The sequence below is a fragment of the Epargyreus clarus genome, unplaced genomic scaffold (genome assembly GCF_041222505.1).
Source record: "Epargyreus clarus isolate Ecla_fem2 unplaced genomic scaffold, WU_Ecla_fem_2.2 ptg000029l, whole genome shotgun sequence".
Classification (NCBI taxonomy): domain Eukaryota; kingdom Metazoa; phylum Arthropoda; class Insecta; order Lepidoptera; family Hesperiidae; genus Epargyreus; species Epargyreus clarus.
Genome location: NW_027332235.1, coordinates 9,044,366 through 9,066,088, shown reverse-complemented (window position 1 = coordinate 9,066,088; position 21,723 = coordinate 9,044,366). Strand labels below are relative to the sequence as shown.

Sequence of the window (21,723 nt, the reverse complement as noted above, 5' to 3'; positions counted from 1 at the left end):
GCAGAACAATGCCGACAATCGCAGTTAAGACACGAAATCGAAAAAATAGTACGAAGAAATATCGTTTCATTCGTAAATGATCTAAAAACTACATTTTTTTTATATTTTTCAAACACGAAAATACATGACAGTGACAATTGTCAAAAGGTTACATTATCTTGTTAGGAGCGAGTAATCTTTACTAATCTATGAATATGGCATATTAATGTTAATTAGAAAAATAAACCTTACTAAATGGCGGGAACTTAGTTTCCAACGTATTATAAGCGTCAAATTCAATTTCTGTTACGAGATTGGCAATCTTCACATCTGACTAACGAAACAAATCATTCGAGATCTCGCCGTAAACCGTAACAGACATCAAAGTTATTTATTGAGGTATTCGGAACCGAAATACACTAAACAAATCCCTTGCTGGAGATTGCCAAATAGTTAATCTTATCTTATTCGATGACTAATTCAGAAACTATAAAAATAGTCCGTCCTTGGCAGTCGTGTAAAAAGACGATGCGATAAGAAAATGTATTAAAAATTATACGAAAATGGGAGATAACGTTAAATGTTTTTAATTTCCTTTAAATAATATAACATCAGATTTGTAAGTTGTTTATTTTAGTTTTTATTAATATTTAATTGTTTATAGGTATTTTATTGACAAAGTAGGCACATTAAGAGATAAAAAAATATTTACACTGTAAAACCGTTCATGATTCCATTCCAGAGGCACTTTTACACCTATTGATGACGAACCAAGTGAGTGGTCACCAATCTAACATACCGTACAAGTAGACGGTTCCACGTTCGATCCCATCCACACAGTCAATCCAAAAGATCAATTTAAATGTCTGATCTGGGTCTTGATGTTTGTATATTGGTTGTTGAGTACCCACGATAACCAGGAGGCAGGAAGACACCTAAAATAGAGCTATGTGTAGAAATCGTTATGATAGCAATGTTAAGCGCTGCTATGTTTTGGTTTGAAGATTGTGGTAAGGGAGACATACTAATTTGAGGCACTCCAGCTAAGTCTTCGGGGATAGCGGCGCATCTGTAGCCGACCTCATATAGGAATCTAATCCTATCTGGGGTTGATTACAGATGTCCATGGGCGGCAGTAGCAACTTACCATCAGGTGGACTGCGTGCTCTGCTACTTCTATATTATATAAAAAAACGAGAATTTTATATATTAGAAATAAACATCATACATTATTATTGTTACAGAGATAGAGCCGCCCTTTCCGTACCGAGATGTGACCATCAAAAGAAGCACAGATGTTAACGACTTCTTCGATATGCTATCCGAGATCGGCCGGTGAGTCACAGTCAATCCTTATCTGTATTTGGATATGCAATCGCAGACCTAACCTACATTAATATTCAAATCATTAGATACATATACATATATGAAAAGTAGATATACTGGTTTTGTTTTTTTACATTTAAATGTATTTTGATTTTGCAAATTAATGTAAATAGATTAATGGATGTATTAATGTATCATGCCCGAAATAGTTTTAAATGTTAAAATTTGTTTTAATTAGTAATTATAAAGCTTTTACAAGCTACAAGACCCGTTTCCGCAAATAAATTGATATTTATTCAATATTAGTAACTTCATATTATTATTTTTATTTGATGATTCAATAAAATGTATTCTTTCATTAAAATTATCAATTAGTATTAGTAGTTCAGATGAGGCTAAAAATACTATTGACGGGTTATCATAAATTACGCCCTACTTTAATGAGGAGGCTCGTTGAAGTATGACATTGTGTAACAAGCAGTAGAAAGGAGTCCAAATTTCGAAACGTCACATTTCAAATTGTAATGTCTAATTTTTTTTACATATATGTATATGTATGTATAACGTACATATATACGTTAGTTAGAAATACATATAAATTCGGAACTGCTAATTTTATAATTAATACATGTAAAATTTCAAAATATGTGACGTCACACTAAGGGGATCAAATGTGACCATCCGACAGGGGCGGACGAGGGGTCAAAAAATCGTGAAATGAAATTCGTGTGACGTAGTTCATGATGCCGCAAAGTCATCGAAGGTTTGAAGTGTTGTTATCATTTTATAGGGGCAAGTTCGGCACGGTCTACCTCTGCCGGGAGAAGAGCACCGGCTTGGAGCTGGCCGCGAAGCTGGTCTCCGTGAGCCGTCGGGACGAGCGACGGAACGTGGAGCGGGAGGTGGACGTCATGCGGCGGCTGCGGCACCCCAGGCTGATCCAGCTCTACGATGCTTACGACTGGGGGAAGTACATGTGCGTCGTGCTTGAGCTGTGAGTATTATCTGGTTTAAAATTACCGTTTATTACATCATTTAGGGGAAGTTGAACCCCTTGTAGTCCGACTCCAGCTGCAACTCTGCCTCACCTATTTTTACTTAATAATAGCAGTGTTAAGCGGACGGACGGAGGTGTAAGGATGACATACTTTTCATTACATACGCCTCGGGCGTTCCAGCTTAGTCCTTCGCTCTCTTCAGTCCAAGAGAAAAGAGATTTTTGACCTCTTCAAAATTCGGCTTCACTGCTGTAGCAGATGTGTTAAATTAAATTAAAATCTATTCCTTTCATCGACAATTCGCGGTTTGGCGATTGCATGAATGCTGCAACACGTTTTTATGATTAGTTGAGCGGTTGATCGCTGCGTTTAGCTTCAAAAAAATAACTGAATAGTCAATCACCGATGCTAAAGGTAGAATACTTGTAGTCTACATGTCCCTTCATTGTGAATTGATTTAGCGGTGAAGGAAAATATCCAAAGGAATCCCTAAGTTTTTTGTTATGATCTCAAAGGTGTGCATTCTTAACAATTCTCACTTAGTCAGCGTGGAGAACGAACCAAAGCATCATTCTGAGAGGAAAGTCATGCAGCAGTGAGATAGTAAAAGAGATGACGACGACTTTTGTAATTAACTAAATCGTGGGATTCTCGATTCCGTAAAGAATTTAGAACATGCATACCCGAGCCAAATCACGCGTAAGATTCGTCAGCAATGCGGATGACCAGCGAATAACTGGTACTAATAGATACATTACACTAATTTGTTAAATGACCAGTGGGCAGTGACCATGATGCAACAGTTATGACCCATAAATCAAACAACATAGAATATTATAGGTATTTATACTCGTATTATTCCCAGAAAATAATTAGATACATTTCTATTTTAATGAATAATGGAATCTCCTGCAGCCAAGAATTCGACTGACGTTTCCGTCATCGGACAATTATTTCTAGTCACGAGATTAACATTTTGAAGATAGAACCCTTTGTGTTTGACTCCAAAGGCACCACCGTCACACCTTTTTCTGCCTGTTAGGTGCTGCTGTGTTTGAAGGGTATGGTAAAAGAAATGTTTATTCCAAGCGATCCACCTAAGTCCTTAGGTAACCACACTATAACTGACCTTAGTTAGGATTCCAATCCTATCCAGATTGATTAGTTATCAATGATTTGCAAGGTACCATTACCATCAGATGGACTACATGCTCGTTCTACTCTATATAACAAAAACCTAATCGTATTACGAGTATTTCCCAGAAATAAGACCCATTTCTATTTTACTCGTAACAAACAACGGATTTTATAGCGGCCAAGAATCTGACGTTTCCGTCAGCCGACAATTATTTCTAATCATGTGTATATCTGGCCAAATCACGTTTATTTTTGTGTAACCATAGAACTAGTTTAGTGGGTGTAAAAGTGGCACTGAATCACCTGCGCCAGCGCATCGCAATTGTTCGTATTTCGAATGCATTCTAAATTCGTTTCATTCAAACTCCGGTCTTGAACCGTGAGTCAACGTTGTGCTTTCCACTTACCGCTCATAACGATCACGCTCAAGACCGCAGTTTTGCGCTTTCCACTTGCTTGCGAGCGTTAGTGTCATAAAGTGGAATGGATTATTTGAAGGTGGTAGAACCCTTTGTGGTTCGACTCCGGTGGCACCATCGCCACCTATTTCTGCCTCATAACAGCAGCGTTAAGAACTGCTGTGTTCTGGTTTAAAGGGTGTGGTAAGGGAGACATACTTTCCCGAGGCATTCCAGCTTAGTCCCCAGGGGTAGCGGCGCTTCTGTGGCCGACCTCAGGTAGGAATATCTAATCCTATCTGGGGTTGATTACACATGTCCAATAGCCATTTACCAACGTGTAACGTAAAAATAAAATGTAACGTTTTGGGCGTCGAAGTAAATAAGAAAAATAGCGAGTTAGTTAAAAAGAAGCAAAAGATTTAAGAGGTTACAATTTATAAGGGTGATCGCGAGCGTCGCGCAAATGTAAGTCATGACGTCATGAGTGACGTTTCAGCGGCACAACGACCGCGTTATGTGGAACGGCTAAAGTGCGTTGTGATCGTTGCATGCGCTTAGTGGAACACTGATCGAGGTGCGTACGCAATGGAGAACTTTGCTACCGACGCTTGAATGTTGATGTAGGTTACGGCCGCCTGTGCTCGTAAACTTTTACCGGCCGTACGAGGAATTTTCCACTAGTTTGTGTACTATTCAACTAACCGATGTGGTTTTGGGCAAACGAATTATCGATAGGTTTTCTTCTAGATAGTTGATCGTTTTCAAATCATTAATTTCACCGACGTGGTTTTGGGCAAAGTTAGTAGGTATTCTTTAACAAGGCCGATCATTTTCTTGATAATTAATTTGTCATTAGGTTACAAGTCTGTCATCGTTAGCAATTGTCTGATTATCGAATATGGATTTCCTCTTTTTTATAAGATTGCCGCAGTACATGATCGCTTACCATCAGGTGGATTACCCACCTGATGATAAGCGATCACTGTTACCCATGAACGAACAAACTCTATATTGTACTAAGCTCCAAGGGTTTTACATAAGCCCATCCCAAGTGCATTCCCACTCCAGACTGAGGAGACTGCTCATATGTAAAGCAGTCGGCATTCCCATACTTTCTTTAGTTCTACCACCTTTTAAAAGAGGTTTTGGTCATGGTTAAGTAAAAGTGCCAAGTGCGGGTTTGTTCCCTCGCTAATCATTGATAATAATAAGGGAGAGTGGATCAAAAGTAAACTGAAAAAAAACAATATTTCAGTCATTTAATTTTTATTGAGAAATCATTTTGATTTTTTTTAATACATCGTCTTTTGGAAGTGTCCAAATTCTATTAAAATAAAGAATATAAATTATTTTAAATATACAACAATAACCAAGTTTAAATAAAGATATAATTACTAACACAGTACCGTAATCTAAATATGAAGCAGTTGTTTCCTAAACTGAACGTCAGAAATGTGGTTAAGTACATGTTTGTGGTTAGTTACAGCATTATACAATAGACATAATGAAATTTTAATTGAAATACGTAGTGGCTTTAATCTTGCGGTTAGGTTTTGATGCGTTTTGTCATAATGAAAACAGTAATCACTGCTACTGGTTACTAAATTTGATTTATTGTTGTATTTTTGATAAAGTTGAGGAAGCAAACGAGCTTCCACCTGATGGTAAGGAACTGCCGCTTATGGACATCTGTAGCCAACTTCATATTAAAGAATTCTATCTGAAGTCGTTCATAGATGCATTGCCACTCCTGAGGACTAAGCTGGTCCTTATACGTATGTCCGCCGGCATCCACACCCTTTCACCAGAAGGCAAGAAATGCTAGAATTGGCGATGGTACCATTCCGATCGAACCATCTTACTACCATCCTTCAAATAAAACAAGAACTACTTTGATTTTACCATAACAAACAAAAAATCAACTGCTTAAAAATACAGTTTAAATTACCTAATATCTAGACAAACCAACGATACCTCATGTGTAAAAATGCATCTAGCCATTTAGGATGTGTGCCAATAATGAGACATACGTATATACATACGCTCGAAAAACATTACCCTCCGCGGTTGAGTAAAAAGGAATGCATATTTCCTATTGAACTCAAGGATGTACCCACAAGCGGTCTGAGTCAGGGGCGGCACGGGATAGCCTCCTAGGGCCTCTGAACGTGGGGGGCTCCAAATGTATACAACGTGACTTGTAAACATTTGTAAAAGCTTGTAATGAGATTAACTTCTTAGACTCAGGGCCTCATTTAACTTTTATTCAATTCAACGTAGAGGACAATTCAACGGAGAGGATATGCCAGACTTTACAATAAATACATAATATACATTTAAAACGCGTTACAAAAAAGTGGTCTAATTTAAATAAATCTCCCCTGTAACACCCCCTAAATTTTATGCTGTGACCACGCCTGCCGAAAAGCTTAGTCCGCTACTGGATATACCCATGTACGCGTAACGTAATATCAACGTAAGTAGTGTGTTCCCTGAGAATTTCTGGATAAAAGTGAGAGTGAAATATAATTAATTACCGAAAGGCGTTCCCCACCTGTCCCTCCTGTCAACGGCGAGTGCCGACCTAATTACTACACCTGTATTATTCATACCGACCTATTTATGTTAGGCTTGTTTGTCATTATATAAAAATACCGTCTTCTACGAAACGAGGAATGAGTGCAGCAAAAAATTAATGGTCTTGTTGAAATTTCTAGACTCCCTTTGCGTTGGGATCGTCTTACGTCAAGAATTTAGAATCTTAAAATCTATTTGGAGATCTTTATAAATACTGAAGTTACGACAAACAGTAAATTGCTCTGTAAATTAGATGTCTTCAACTGTGATGGTACGAGTAGTATCATCCCAGTACTGTCCCACCTGTGGACATCGGTCTCCTCTCTGAATTAGTATTTTAGGCTATACTCTACCAAGCTAGAAAAGTGCCAATTTGTAGGCTTCACACATCTTGAAGAACTTTTTCTTTTCAATTAACTCAGAGAGAAGTATATCTAATATTTGAACATCGCACCACCAGAGGCAGTGATAAGGCAGTGATAGCCTAGTGGTTAAGAAACTTGGTCTCTCGTTCGAGGGGTCCGAGGTTCAAATCCCAGGTACGCACCTCTGATTTTTCAAAGTTATGTGCGTATTCGAAATCAATTATCACTTGCTAAACGGTGAAGGAAAACATCGTGAGGACCTGCATACCTGAGAGATTTGTATGTGAAGTCTACCAATACGCACTTGGCCAGCGCGGTGGACTATGGCCTAATCCTTCTCATTATGAGAGGAGACCCGTGCCCAGCAGTGGGACAATAATGGGTTGCTGATGATGCACCACCAGAGCATTTTGAGGCCCAATTCCTACAGAGAATTTATTTTCTAGGGATCTATGCTCTACTTTCGTTTTAATAACATTGTCCGTAATGGATTCGTGATTCAGTTTCGGATTTAGTAATTAAGATTATTTGTATCAGGCGTTCCAAAATTGTCCTGAATAGAATCAGGTAATCATCATGAGAACCATTATTTATGACAAATACTTATACAGTAAAATAGTTTAAACACTAAATCATAGTAAATACCTTTGATTACTCATAATTGTTAAAAATATAGTCTTCTATGAATTTGTGGAGAATCCCACCCATTTTAGAATTCGGTTTAATTAACGTTGTAGTTACGTGTAAGATTATATTTTGTTTACGCCAAGACAAATTGATACGTTGAATTCGTAATAACATCTTCGTAAGCATTTGTCATATTTTATGTATGTATGTTGATTTCTTACGTGACTATTTGTAAAGTAATGTAGGCCTTCCACCAGCCTTTTAAGGTTCACTGCTGGACATAGGCCTCCCCTAATTGTCGTCAACCGGTCCCGTGCTCTTTGAATCTACCGGTAGGAATGTAGACATTACCTGGGTTCTAAGTATCCACAAATCTTCTTTCATTTCAAAATGAGAAGAAAGAGTTATTGTTTTGGGCGTAGGCTAAGGCGGGTCCAGAAGTAGTGGCGTATTTAGCACATTCTTTTCAATTATATTGTATTTTTATTGTAGTATAGAACCTTGTAATTTTTCTTTTGCCGTCGATCATCTTTGTAAGGCATCGCGACCCCCCTAGTGAGGTTCCGCGACCCCCCTGGGGGCCGCGACCCACAGGTTGAAAAACACTGCGCTAGAAGTACTCGCAGTTGTGTAAAGAACCAATGCCCAGCGATGGGACATACCTAATATTGGTTGCATACAGTAATTATATCACCTGTATTGTAATGATATCCTAAACCCAGCTCTATATTCTTTTATATTATGAATAATCAAACTTGGGACTTTTTATAACAATCAACGTAAAAAAACCTTACAATCTTTCAATTAAAATATTCAGTCCAAATACACAATTAAAATAATTTATGCATTATATTATTTAATTAATTACATACATTTACAATATATCATTAATGTACCTACATTGAAAAAAACCGTTGGCAATTAAGGAATAAATTGCTTGTTTTGTCGTCATAAATACTTCGGTAATTTATAACATGACATGCAGATTTAGTTTTATTTTGGTAACAAAAAATAATGTAACTTTCGTTTTGGTTAAAATATCCAATGGCTTTACAATGGTGTGCGTTCTGAGGAACTGTTCGATCTGGTGCCTACGTCACCCTTCCTTCATCGCACCACTCGCCGAAGGATGAGGTTCCATCCACATCAGCTTGCCCCGTAACGGTCCTCCACGGTTCGGTTTGCACGATCATTTTTACCGCATACGAGCAAAATGTGGAATGAACTTCCTCCTGAGGTATTCCCTCAGGACTATGACATGGCTCTTCAAGAGGGGTGTAAAAAGAACTCTCCTTCAAAGCCGGCGATACATTGGCGACTCCTCTGGTGTTGCAAATGTCCATAGGCGACGATGACTGCTTTCCATCAGGTAGCCCGTCTGCCTTATCGTTAGGTTAGGTTAGTTCTAATATACAATATTACGAGTACTTATTACGAGTACACCGATTTTTGTTGATAAGGAATGTAATACTATACTATACTACGCGCAATACTATGTAATTTTCACCGGTCCACAAATATCCGAATAATAATATTATTCATATTCTTAAGTACATAGTTGTATTTCACGGTGTTAATTAGATATTATGTACGCACAAGCGCATTTGCAACTTCTATTAGGATTCATACATCTTTTCACGGCGTGGTGTATGATGAAAAATAGCACACCAACCGGGGCAAAAAGTCAATAAAAAAATATGGCAACCGTCAATAAAAATAACCTACAATTTCAATGGTGTGGTTCAATCCCAGTTCAATTTGACGACCCGCGGGTCGGAGCGGTCACCATACCATACCATATGGTCTGTACTTAGTGGGTTGCGGATTAGACCCTCGACCAGACATAAATTTAAATACCCATGTCTCTCATGTAAGCGTCAAAGCACTAATCTTTCCTCATAATAAACTCCTTGAAAATTCGCACGACTAATTTTACACACGAGCAATTTTACACGTGTCCAACAAAACAGATCACGCACATGTTGCCATAACCCCAGGACAACGGAGCTGTCTTAATCCAGCTAAACGTTTACAAGTCATTTAATAGCCTAATCCTATATTAAACTGAAAAGTCAAGTGCTTCCGTAATTGGCGACAGACGGTCGTGAACGCTATCTGTTTTATAAGCGACGGCGTCGGGCGCTGCGTCAGAGTAGAATGGCCAAATATATCGGATTCTGTGGGACAGTCTTAGGGTCTTTAGAATCCTTCTTGGTTCGAGTATGGAGGCACCAGCGCCAGACCTATTTCTACCTAATAACGGCAGCGTGATACGCTATATTCTGGTTTAAAGGGTGTGGAACGGGAGACGCAGCGTGGTGACATTACGTAGCGTTCCAGGTTAGTCCTTAAGGGCAGCGGCGTCTCTGTGGCCGAGCTCAGATCTGGTCTTATCTGAGGTTGATTGTAGACATCCATGGGCGGTAGCTACTTAACATCATGTGAACTGCACGATTGCTACTTCTACAATATGTAAATAAATAAAAGCGTGTTAAAAAGACAAGACAACGGTGTCGTGTGTTTATACGGCATAAATGAAAAATCTATTCTCAAATGTCGCTGTTATTGTTATATCCTTTTTGCTATTTCAGATCGTGTACTATATTAAGTATATCCTTTTTGGTATTTTAGATCCTTTACTATATCTGTTTTATGGGTGCATTAAAATGTTATACTTCAGTTCCGCCTAACTTAAGTATTTACCACTTACTCCTGCTCCATATCAAATTAAAAAAAAATCCTGTCCTTAATTTACTTTTAATTTGGCCGTCTTACGTCAATATCGTCAGATGTTACGACGCGCGCGCATACTTGGCGCCCCGCCATCGCCATTCTGCCACGCCATCTTTGTAAACGCGCCCAAAACGTGGACATACACAAATAAAACTAAAAAACGTACTTACATAAGTGCGAGAAGTTTCAATTATACAGTACAGTTGAGCTCTCTACCCTTAGTATGAGTTTTTACAAAAATGAACTTTTTGTTTTTGTTTACGTATTTCCCATACATTTCCAATCAGTTCTGGTACAGTCCGCTAGGGGCGCTGATTGATTTCCATATAGGCAAATAAGTAAACAAATACAAAAGGAGTCATTGTTATAAAAGCGTAAAAACTCATACTAAGGGTACTGTATTGTTGAAAGTCCAATTTTAATTAAAAACAAAAGAAAACGATTGTATCTTTCCCAAAATCCTTATTCCATATGGAGTAGTTGCAGATGTCCATGAACGGCAGTCACAACTTACCATCAGGGTTCTTCATGCTCGTTTACGTCATCTTCATCTTCATCTTCATCATCATCATCTTTTTATAAAAAAGATCTGAAAATTAAGATACGAATGTATAAAAACAAATCTATAAGATAGATTACTCAGTCTATCTTTTCCAACTGAAAGTAGTCTCATTCAAACTATGTGTAAAGTTAATGTAGATGACGAATTTTGCGATAGAAAATAGGTGACGTAGACTCCAGGTCACACAATTCTTGGAACATTCACCATTATAGTCTATAGAACACGTACTCAATATTCAATTACTTCAAATCTAAAGTAACACACACGTCATCGCAATTTATTTTAACACAAACAAAAAACCACAAAAGTGACGTCACTTGATGAAAAAACACGAAAGTCAGCTGTGGACGTGGGATCCATTCAAGTTCGTTCTAAATTTATATTTAGAAAACATAACATTTAAGAACAAACCGCTAAAATGTAAACAGTGCGTAGGGCGGACCTACAGAACGTAGATATGCCAATTCATACAATGTAGGTGCCAAATACAAAATTATACATAGGTATATAGGTATATTCATTCACATAAACAGGGAAATAAATTCATACATTGATGCCTCACTTTGGATGTGACGAATTCCCAGGGATTGTTACTAAACCATAGATATATATTAAACGATATTAAGTCATCGCTTGTTACAAAATTAATATAAGTAGGTACTAGTTTTTTTTTTCAATCCTTTCCTTCATTCATTTCTTTCTTTGATAAACGATGGAAATAACTTTAAGAACAAATGACTTAAGATTGCTTCCACGGCACGCCACGGCAACGTTCAATCGTAGGTACCATTTTACGCGTATGTGTTTCAGGTCCTTAAGCTAAACTAGAAAGATATTAAATATAAATCTAACGGCGTGAGTAGATTTCCTCGCAATGTTTTACTTCACCTTTTAAGTATGAGCAAGTAATTTGTAAAAGACACATTAAATAATAAATTCAAAGGCACGTCAAATTTTAATTGCACTTCTGACTTCGCCGCGTGGCGCAGGGTTTTGGGGCCTCGAGGGATCCCTTCTTACCCGGGCAATCTCCTCAGTAGGTACACTGCCCACCGGTGTTGTGAACTGCCGTGAGGCAGCGGTGCAGCATTCGGATTTTCAGTCCTCCAGGTGGTCGGAGGACACCTGCCCCTCGAGTTCACGAGGGAGAGGGGAGTTCACAATAAAAAAATAAACCAACCCAAGAGTTGCTGTTATAACTAAATAGAAAAATAGCAATGATCTTTCTAGAGTCGATCTTCAGTAATTAAAGTAGCAAAGTTCAATAATGTACTACAGTTACTCCTCGTAATTATTCCACGGCCGAAACTATAAAATAAAATATTTGTTTATGCGCCGTTTCATAGAGACGTTCACATTTTTCTGCAAATAGGCCAAGGCTTGTGATCTGTTCGTCCAGTAATGTTATATTACAAAATATAGCTAGAGTCACGATTAAAACGAAATTAAAAAGAGTTTTTTAAAACACCTAAATATTTTTGTAACTTTGTATTCAAAATGGTTTTTTTGTTACTATGCACAGAATATACTTTATTTTCGTCTTCAAAACTTTACTTTCCCTCTACTTTGCATAGGTTTCCCCTCCACATAACTCTTTCTTGAAAATTATTATACCTGCAATGTATCTACCTATTATTTAAAACACAAAAAGTAGGTACTTAATACGATGTCCTCTTACATGCAATTATTAAAATATGACACAATTCGGAGCCACGAGTGTATTCTATTTGTTAAGCAGAATTGTAAACGCACTTGATCAAATTATATAAAACAAATTGTACCGACGGTAAATCATTTCTGTAATTGTAAGAAAATTGTATAGCCTTTTGGTTTGATAAGTAACACCGCTGAGTACACACGCTGTAGGCCAAACAGGAAAGTGTAGGGTTGCCAAGAGTTGGAATTTTGCCGGAGTCGTTCCTAAATGGGAAGTATTGTATTATTCCTGTAGTTTCGGGACCAGAATAGGGCTACGGTATCTTCTGCCTGCCGTAGGAGGCGACTAAAAGGGGTCTTCTGGGGTAGCAAGAGTGGGAGCTCGGCTCCCGACCAGCGACCCCGGGAAGGACGGCAGTATATGTGGTGGATGTGGCGAACGTCAAGCTTACCTGGGCGGAGCCCGACGAGGCAACGCGCCAAGAGGACTCCGGTTTAGTTCCTTTACAGATACCGGAGCGCTCTACGCAGCGCCGAGGACGGCCACTAGGGGGGTTTTATGCCGTAAGAATCCCACGTAACCATACGCCGCTCCCACGGGGTACCTTTTGAAGGATTCCCCCCCGTATAAAAAGATACAAAGTATGTTTGAACAGTTTTGACGAAGTTATTAAAACTCAGCAATAAAATTTGAATTAAAATTATTTAAAATATCAACTTACTTATTAGGTACTTACCTATATAATATCCCATAAATGAACGGTACTTACCCATACATAGGTATATAGAAAGCATGATTTTAAAAGGATATTTGATAAACAGATAAACAATTGATAAACTACTCAACCAGATTACACATTAAGTCGACAAAATAGTGAACAAAGAACATAATCAATAAGTACGTACTTCACGATCATAATATATAAACTACTGTATTATAGGGTATACTTAGCATTGATTGAAACATTCCTACCTTATCAAGTTCTTAACATTGTTTATACAATTTTATTGGAGTTGAAAAGTATTTATAAGTATGTACCTACCCACTCCTAGAGTTAGCCAAGGTAAGGTAAGTATGTAATAAATAATAATTATAGTTTAAAAACTAAAAACCACGCTAAAATCACACAAGGAAAATTATTAATTCTGATTCCTGATTATCGTGATGAGGAACATTTTCCTCATCACAATACACGATATTAATAATTTTATCCCATTGGATAAAATTATTAATATCGTGTATTGTCATCAATTCTTGATAGTTGTTCAAAATTTTAAATTAATCGGGCCGTTCAAAGTGGGTAAAACTTGAGTTCAAAGATTCCGTTACATACATACAGGTCAAGCTAATAAAATCGTGGTAACTAGTTATATCATCAATGGGTAAGGTAATAAAAATATAAGTCTGTAGGTAAGTGACTAGGTGGGTTTATTTAAGACTCTTGCTACTTCCGGAATCCAGTCAAAAATGTTTAATATGAAGTTGGAATAGCGCAAAACAGGAATTATATGGAATTATATTGATTTTATATATAAGTATATATTCTTTACAGTTTTTGATTGTATGGCAAAAATAAATAAATACAATAAAAAAATAGGTATAATTTTATTAAAATTAAAATATTTATCAACAAATTTAATATGTTTCCGCGTAGGATATGTTTTATACCTACCTATCTATCTACCTATCTACCTACCTAATATTTTTTGTTATAAATGAATAATTTAGCGCTTTAAAAGTCGACTAAAGTACAGTGCCCCGGGCACTAGATACACTTACAGCTAAACAATATATCTATCCTTCACATTTTACCTTCACTTTTAGGAACCGTATATCTAATACTACGAGCACAGACAACGTTACTAAGTTTAATAGTGCCAAGATTTTCAAATACATAACAAAGAGAATTGTCAGCTAGCAACAAGCTTGTAAGGTCACGCAGGACAAGTCGCCAAAAATATTGCAATGAAAGCGATATATAAATTGCGACATATTATATATAAGTATTGTATGTTTATACAGCTGACATCGACCTTGAGTAGCTCGAAGGAACAACCTTGTCTCTTCACTAGTTTTATTTTGGCGCCAACTTCATCCATAGACAACATATACTTTTATCTCATTATTTTTGCCGTGTTTTTGGCAAGCTCTCAGATTAACGCATGTTTTTCTTTGAATACACGTGTTTTTTTTTTAAAGTACAAGCTAGCGTACGTTAATGATCTAAAACGTGCTAATTATGATGATAATGAATTCGGCCAGTCAGTCACGTGTCATCCATATTCATGAGTCAAGTCTTGATACGGATTTTTAATTAGGATTTGATGCACATTGCCATTAGCGTACGGTTTACCTAATTAAATTACAGCAATAAAAACAATATTTTGAAATTCTGGAAACATACCTACCTACTTAATATTATGAATACAAACTTATAAAGATCATCCTTGAGATCAGATATAGACAAACTCTTCAAAGTTGCTGGCCGTTTTTACATAACAAAAAGGCTTAGCGTAGTTCTTGGCCCAAGATGTGCCTCGAGGCAGTCCACACCAGGCCAGAATTTCCGGTTTTTTCCCAAATGTGGTCTATCATTTCATAATATAACTATGATTCGAATAGGGCTACAGTTTCCCCTGCCTGTCGCAAGAGGCGACTAAAAGGGGGCTTCCGGGGTTGCGGGCGGCAAGAGTGGAAGCTCGAACCGTCCAGCAAGCAACCCCGCGAATAACGGCGGTATGTGTGATCGCATCCCGTAGTAAACCCCAGATGGTGTGGGAGCCAAAAGTGCTCCCCCCAGGGCAGGGTTTTAGTGCGGTAAAAATCCCACATAACCCGGCGTTGCTCCCACGTCGTCGAGTACCTTTTGAAGGTTTCCCCCTTGTAAAACAAAAAATGGTCCTTTCACTAATATATTTTGCTTAATGAAAAGAAATAATGACACACAACTATTATAAGAAATCACGGTTAAAACTGGAAGTTAGAGGCTCAATAGTCATATAATAAAACATTTATTTTCCAGCATCACGGGCGGCGAGCTTTTCGAGCGTGTGATCGACGAAGACTTCGTGTTGACGGAGCGCGCCTGCACCGTGTTCATGCGGCAGATTTGTGAGGGCATCGAGTTTGTACATCGGCAGAATATCCTGCATCTTGACATGAAGGTAGATAGCTCATTTATACTGGATAAGATTAATATGAGACGTTAAATCGTTTTGGGCAGAATAAGTTCAGCTGATAACGTGTCATTGTTAAGAATGGCAAAAAATAGCTAGATCACATCCTGACAGTCAATAACCACTTAACATCACAAGGACTTAGTTGTAGTTCGATATCTTCATAAAAAATGTTTTGTTTGAATTAACATATAAAGACATAAGTATATACGAAATGGAACTAAAACTTGAGTAAATTCATTGTTCGCTTTTAAAGGGCGATAGATCAACAAACACCGTAGTCCTGCCTGCCAGACTAGTAAATTGTTGGCGACTACATTACATAGTTCGTTTGGTCTTCAAAAAACTAAATATTAAATGTGTGCAACTCAAATATTATTATCAAAACACACACAAAATATTACAGCTCAGGTACGTACCTACTCTTTTCCTATTTGAGCTCGTCGCATATATAATGAAAAGGCATAACACAAAACTATTTATCACTTAAATTAAATAATGCTACCTTTAACATAATATGAAGTGAGTTCAAAAAACTTCGCACTACTTAAAAAAAACAATTCATAAATAAACAAGTCCAATATTTCGTCCAATCACAGAAATAATGTTATTATAGAGGTGAGGCGTATATACTGGAACAGATTCATGGACTAGGTATTTTACCGGACTAGGTCGGACCAAGTTTTAATATGTACCTAGTCCAAGAATAAGTACCTAGTATTTTATGGCACTAGGTGGAATAGATTCAGGGATTAGGTAGTTTCCCGGACTAGGTAGTTTCTCGGACTAGGTAGTTTTTGAACTAGGTAGTTTCTCGGACTAGGTAGTATATCGGACTAGGTAGTTTAGTGGACTAGGTAGTTTATCCTGTTTTTTTTGGTCGTCGCGCCGTCTTATAACATGGTTTCCGTTTTAATATGTACCTAGTCCAAGAATAAGTACCTAGTATTTATGGCACTAGGTGGAATAGATTCAGGGATTAGGTAGTTTCCCGGACTAGGTAGTTTCTCGGACTAGGTAGTATATCGGACTAGGTAGTTTAGTGGACTAGGTAGTTTATCCCGTTTTTTTTTGGTCGTCGCGCCATCTTATAACATGGTTCCCGTTTTAATTTGTACCTAGTCCAATAATAAGTACCTAGTATTTTATGGGACTAGGTGGAACAGGTTTCTGGATCACGTATTTTTAAATACTAGGAACAGGCATACCTAGTCCCAAATTTACCTAGTACAACCCATCTCTATGTTATTGTAATCAAAAATACGACGGGCGGCTTGTGTTCGCGCCATCTTGGTGCCAATCCAAGTCGTAAATCAGGATGGCGGAAAAGCGCGGGAGTTTTATGATTGTCTACTCGCATTGGTGGCCGGCATTGTTTGTTCGAATTAGATTTATTCTTTTCAGCCAGTGTCAACGAAAATACACTAATTTGTTTGAAAAAATGTTTCACGGGTGTGTATTTTTATGATAGGCATTTGCGTCAATTTCGGAAATAAACATGCTCTTAATAACACAGATTAAAAATAAATTTTCCATTAAAACAAACAAAGTCTTTAGAAATAAAATTTGAGCATAACTTTGGTCGGCCACATATGCTTTACTGCTCCTAAAGACTAAGTTTTAATTCATCATAGAATATCCTTCAATCCACGCCCTTCAAACAAGAACAGTTGAAAAACCCGTATTGCCTGGGAGGAATCATAACGGGTATTATTATCTTCAAAATGTACTTTATATTTCCAGCCAGAAAATATTCTCTGCCTCACAAAATCTGGGAACCGGATAAAGATCATCGACTTCGGCCTGGCCCGTTTCTACGACCCTGAGAAGAAGCTGCAGGTGCTCTTCGGAACCCCTGAGTTCGTGGCGCCCGAAGTCGTCAACTTCGATCAGATCGGCTACGGGACTGACATGTGGTCCGTTGGCGTTATATGTTATGTGCTGTAAGTATCATTAAATATTTTAATAAAGATTGGAAAACATGAAGACTTTATCTTAGAATACTTTTTTTATCAAGAAAATTGTGAAAAATCCAATTAGCTAGGAATTCTCCCTAAGAGACTCAAAGACACACTTGTATTATATCCGCATAGCTTGAATTATTCCGTGGCAATTTCTTTACGATCCTCCTGAACCCATGGCGTGTAAATAATCTATGAAATTATAGGAGATATGATTATGCAAGTGGCATGCGTGCAGGTGAAAACTCACACTATGGGATAAACGCCGTCTTATTCAGAGAGCAAACTTTGCTAGCTTAGAATTATTTCGTGGTTGTAGTGGATATAAATCAGAAACGTGTATAGTCCCCGCCAAACTGCTAATCCGCTCTGACGTTGTTCCGAACAGGTGTCCAGGTCATACAATTTACTATGGCGACGCTATTCATTTCTATATTCAGAGCGGACTAGCAGTTTTACGCGGACTATACCTACTAACAAAACCCTTGATATCCCCTGAAATTTTCTAATGTGTTTATGGAATTATGATGATTACGGAAATCTAATTTAGGACTTAAAGAAAGTAGCATTAAACAGGAGTATTTATATTTATCTTAAATTTTCTAGGTTATCCGGCCTGTCACCATTCATGGGCGAAACAGACATAGAGACCATGGCCAACGTCACCGTCGCGAAGTACGACTTCGACGACGAGGCTTTCAACGAGATATCAGAAGACGCCAAAGACTTCATCCAGAAGCTTCTTGTGAAGGACAAAGAGTAAGTTACCGACTGAGATAATTGGCCATTAAAACATCGTAAAACCAAAATGATCGCATAAAGATAAATGTCGTAGATTGTAAATATGACGTTTCTTTTGATGATCGCCTCTGCAGTCTTCAAAACAGATGACACTATTTTGATATGCTTTCCGGACTCCCGTCTACGCGCACTGCCTACGCAAATGCTTTTAGTTATTACGAGAAACGCAATTACATGCGACTTTTAAACTCTTTTATTGTGTGAAATATTGGCTAAATGAGCCTCTTCGAAACAAGCTCGAGTATAAAATGTATTTTGATTTTGTAACGAGTATTTGCTTTGAGACAAAGCTGCACAGAACTCAGCCTGTCGATAAAGACCCTGTTACTAGTTGTTTTTTCATCCAACACTGAAATATAATACAAACTAATATATCTATCATTTCACGTATCTATTTAGACTTGTATATTACCGTGCATTAACAATATTAGAAATTGCTATGTGCTAACACGTTGTAGTTGTAATGTAGATGTATTGTAGTATGACGTAGTAGCGTAACAAATCAGTAGTTGACGTTCCCGAAATTCTTTCTATCTACACTATTTAATTTTACTTTCATTTTCACACCCTTTGCTTTGTTCCTTGCACCCATCCATCTCCTTACCTTCATAACTGCACTCAATTCAAGGTGTTGGGGTAATAGTAACAAGGGTCTTTGTCGCAGGTCACGTCCGAGTGCCACGGAGTGCTTGCGTCATCGATGGCTCCTCAAACGTACTCCGGTGAAGAAAGACAAACCCAGGCAGCCGCTACAGCTATCGCCAAAACAGGAGCTGGACGTCGCAAAAGACAACCTTCGTCTCTTCGTGGAACGGTGGGGTGAACACCCGAACTCTCCATACGTCTTCGATAACCAAGCTCATGAGATTACGTCTCTCGCTAACGGAAACTGCGAAAGATCCTCCATTGGTGGATGCTCTCCGTCACCAAGAAGCAGTCTTAGCAGCTCCCCGGATATTGTGTTTGATGAAGACGATTTAGAGCCGCCCCCGCTAAGAGATCCCTCGAATACATCATCCCGATACAATCCAGTGGAAAGAAGAGCATCCGACAGCAGTTGTTTTATACACAAAAAACAAGACGTGCTAGTCAGAAAGAACTTGGCTGAAGAAATCAAGAAGTTATCCGACCATTTATTTATGCTATCGACTATGAATACAGACTTGGCTAATAACAACAGTATGAAGGAACTAGACAAAAATGTGACCGAAACAAAGAAATTCTCTAAAGAGGAGACTAAATTGACAAACGGATTTAAAAAGGAGTCAAAGACAACCATCACAAAGACAATAACAAACGGCGATGCAACCAAGAAGGAAAGGAAAGTGTTTACATCGAAATCAATGCATAAAATTAGTTCTACTTTTCTGAAAGAAAAGGAACCAGAAAAGCCAATGACTAGTAAAATGCCCTGGGTGAAGTCTGCTCAAACGCGACCCAAACGAGTCACAAACATGAGCAGGGATGTACCCGACCAGCCTATAGAGAGACGAAACACTTTCTTCGAGGAGTTTGGGAGGCGACGAGAACAAATAGACAAGTTAGTCAACGGACACGAGAACGGACGGCAGCTACCTTACAGGAGAGGCGACGAAAATAACGCTCACAGAACAAAAGATCTTCTTTTACATCTCCTGGAAAAATGGGGAGAAACAGAAGGAGTTGAGGCAGAAAGAACAGCGGGTGGGACTTCTAGCGGAGGGAGGCATCAATCTATATCCTTCGAATGGTCCTCATCTAACCAACTGGCGCAGAATTCAATGTCGAGTCTTCACGCGTTCTTCCAAAGACAAACTTCTGACGAGAAACTGCAGAAGAGTAAAGTGACTGCCAGCGTTTCAAGTTCGAAGTGATTATGTTGATGTTCATTTCATCAGTGCCATTACAAGTGCTGTTCAGAAAGGTTAACTTAGTGGTTAAATATCAGGTTCCTATCATTTCTGATGAGGGAAGCGAGATGGGAGGAACGTAACTATTCTTCCTTTAATATAATGATCTCTGCACCAATCGAAGCTAATTGCCATCAGGACGTTCTAGAACAAAATACGACTTTGAATGAACAAATTTTATGAAATCGGGCCATTTTACAGCGTCAAAGCTACTTTCTGGTGGTAATTATGCTTATAAATATGTTGTAGTATATTGTTCTATGCTATCCTATTTACATATACGCGACTACTAGTTAATTTCACGCCTATAGGCTTTAGGATTTGGACAAATATGAACAAGGAGTCAACTTTTATGTATCCACGAAGTAATGAAGGATATTACGAAGACCATACAGAGTTTATCTTTCTGAATAAATGGTATGTTACCAAAGTAGAGAATGGACTTTATACTAACTGACAAAATGCGTTCCACTTAGCGATGACGACGACCGTAGTCTTCTACTCACTCTCTTGTGTCCTAATGAAATATTCAGATGGGGTGCAAGATCAAAATAATTCTAATTACTTTTTTGCATTTGTTGAGATTTCAATTAATAAAAAATATTTTTTACCTAATATTTTAAAATATCTGCGATAATTTAAACAATTAAATAAGAATACTAGTAAAAAATCAATAAAATTTTACCATTTACAATAAGCATGACGCTGGTACATCACTGACAAAAGAGATATGTGTGAAACAAAACAAGTAATAATGATATCCGGGATGTAAAATTGGGATTATATTGTACTTAAGTACGTAATTCTCGGGTATTTCCAGCTTCTGGCAACACTAATAAAAAACGCAGTCGTTGTAGCCTCTAAGTGGCACGCTCGGTGACAGAAATGACAATGTTATACGAATCTAGTCTCCATACTCAAAGCTCTGTATGAAATCCATTGAAGGACAAGACTGAGATGCAATTTTGAAAATACAGGAACATTGACAATAGCATAATTTTGTACTTTTTGTAAATAAGCACGTTTACATAATAAATGGTATCGGCATATTTAAATTTGTTCCTTATCCGTACTTAAGTGTAATTAAATAATTATGTATTAATTATAATTTATTGTTTTATAATACGTATGTTGTTATAATATAAGGCTTTATGAAATGTTTTGTTTTATTTACACGCACACCCATTTTTTTTTCAATTATGAAAACAGGTAAGTTTTCTGTTATAATTATTATTTGATTTACACATGTAGCAAGTACTGTAAGTTTTATTATTATATTAGTGTTCTCCGTAACTCTAAAATAGTCGTACTCCCTGACTCTACAATAATGAAAATTCTAGTGTTACCACATCCAAATATTTGGAAATAAAGACAAAGATTTTAATTGAAATGCAGTAAAGAAGCCTTACCAACTTCAATATTATTCCAATCAAGAAACTAAAAAAAGAAAAGAATGGATATGTAAATTCTCGAATACCCATTTATGTATAACCTTGTTGCTTAATCTAAGATTTTTCAAATTCCTCTAGCGACC

The 21,723-nt window shown here is 37.6% G+C and overlaps 1 protein-coding gene across 1 annotated transcript in view; it reads left to right on the top strand.

The window, feature by feature from the left end:
- LOC140754529 (uncharacterized) overlaps positions 1–21,346 on the top strand; it is a 70,417-nt gene extending 49,071 nt beyond the window's left edge. The window contains exons 3-8 of the mRNA XM_073089567.1: positions 1,224–1,314; positions 2,096–2,299; positions 15,385–15,526; positions 17,282–17,481; positions 18,106–18,258; positions 18,965–21,346. Of these exons, the coding sequence (XP_072945668.1) occupies positions 1,224–1,314; positions 2,096–2,299; positions 15,385–15,526; positions 17,282–17,481; positions 18,106–18,258; positions 18,965–20,153 (1,979 nt within the window). The 3' untranslated portion in view covers positions 20,154–21,346. The remainder of the gene's footprint in view (positions 1–1,223; positions 1,315–2,095; positions 2,300–15,384; positions 15,527–17,281; positions 17,482–18,105; positions 18,259–18,964) is intronic.
- Positions 21,347–21,723: the final 377 nt, after the last annotated feature.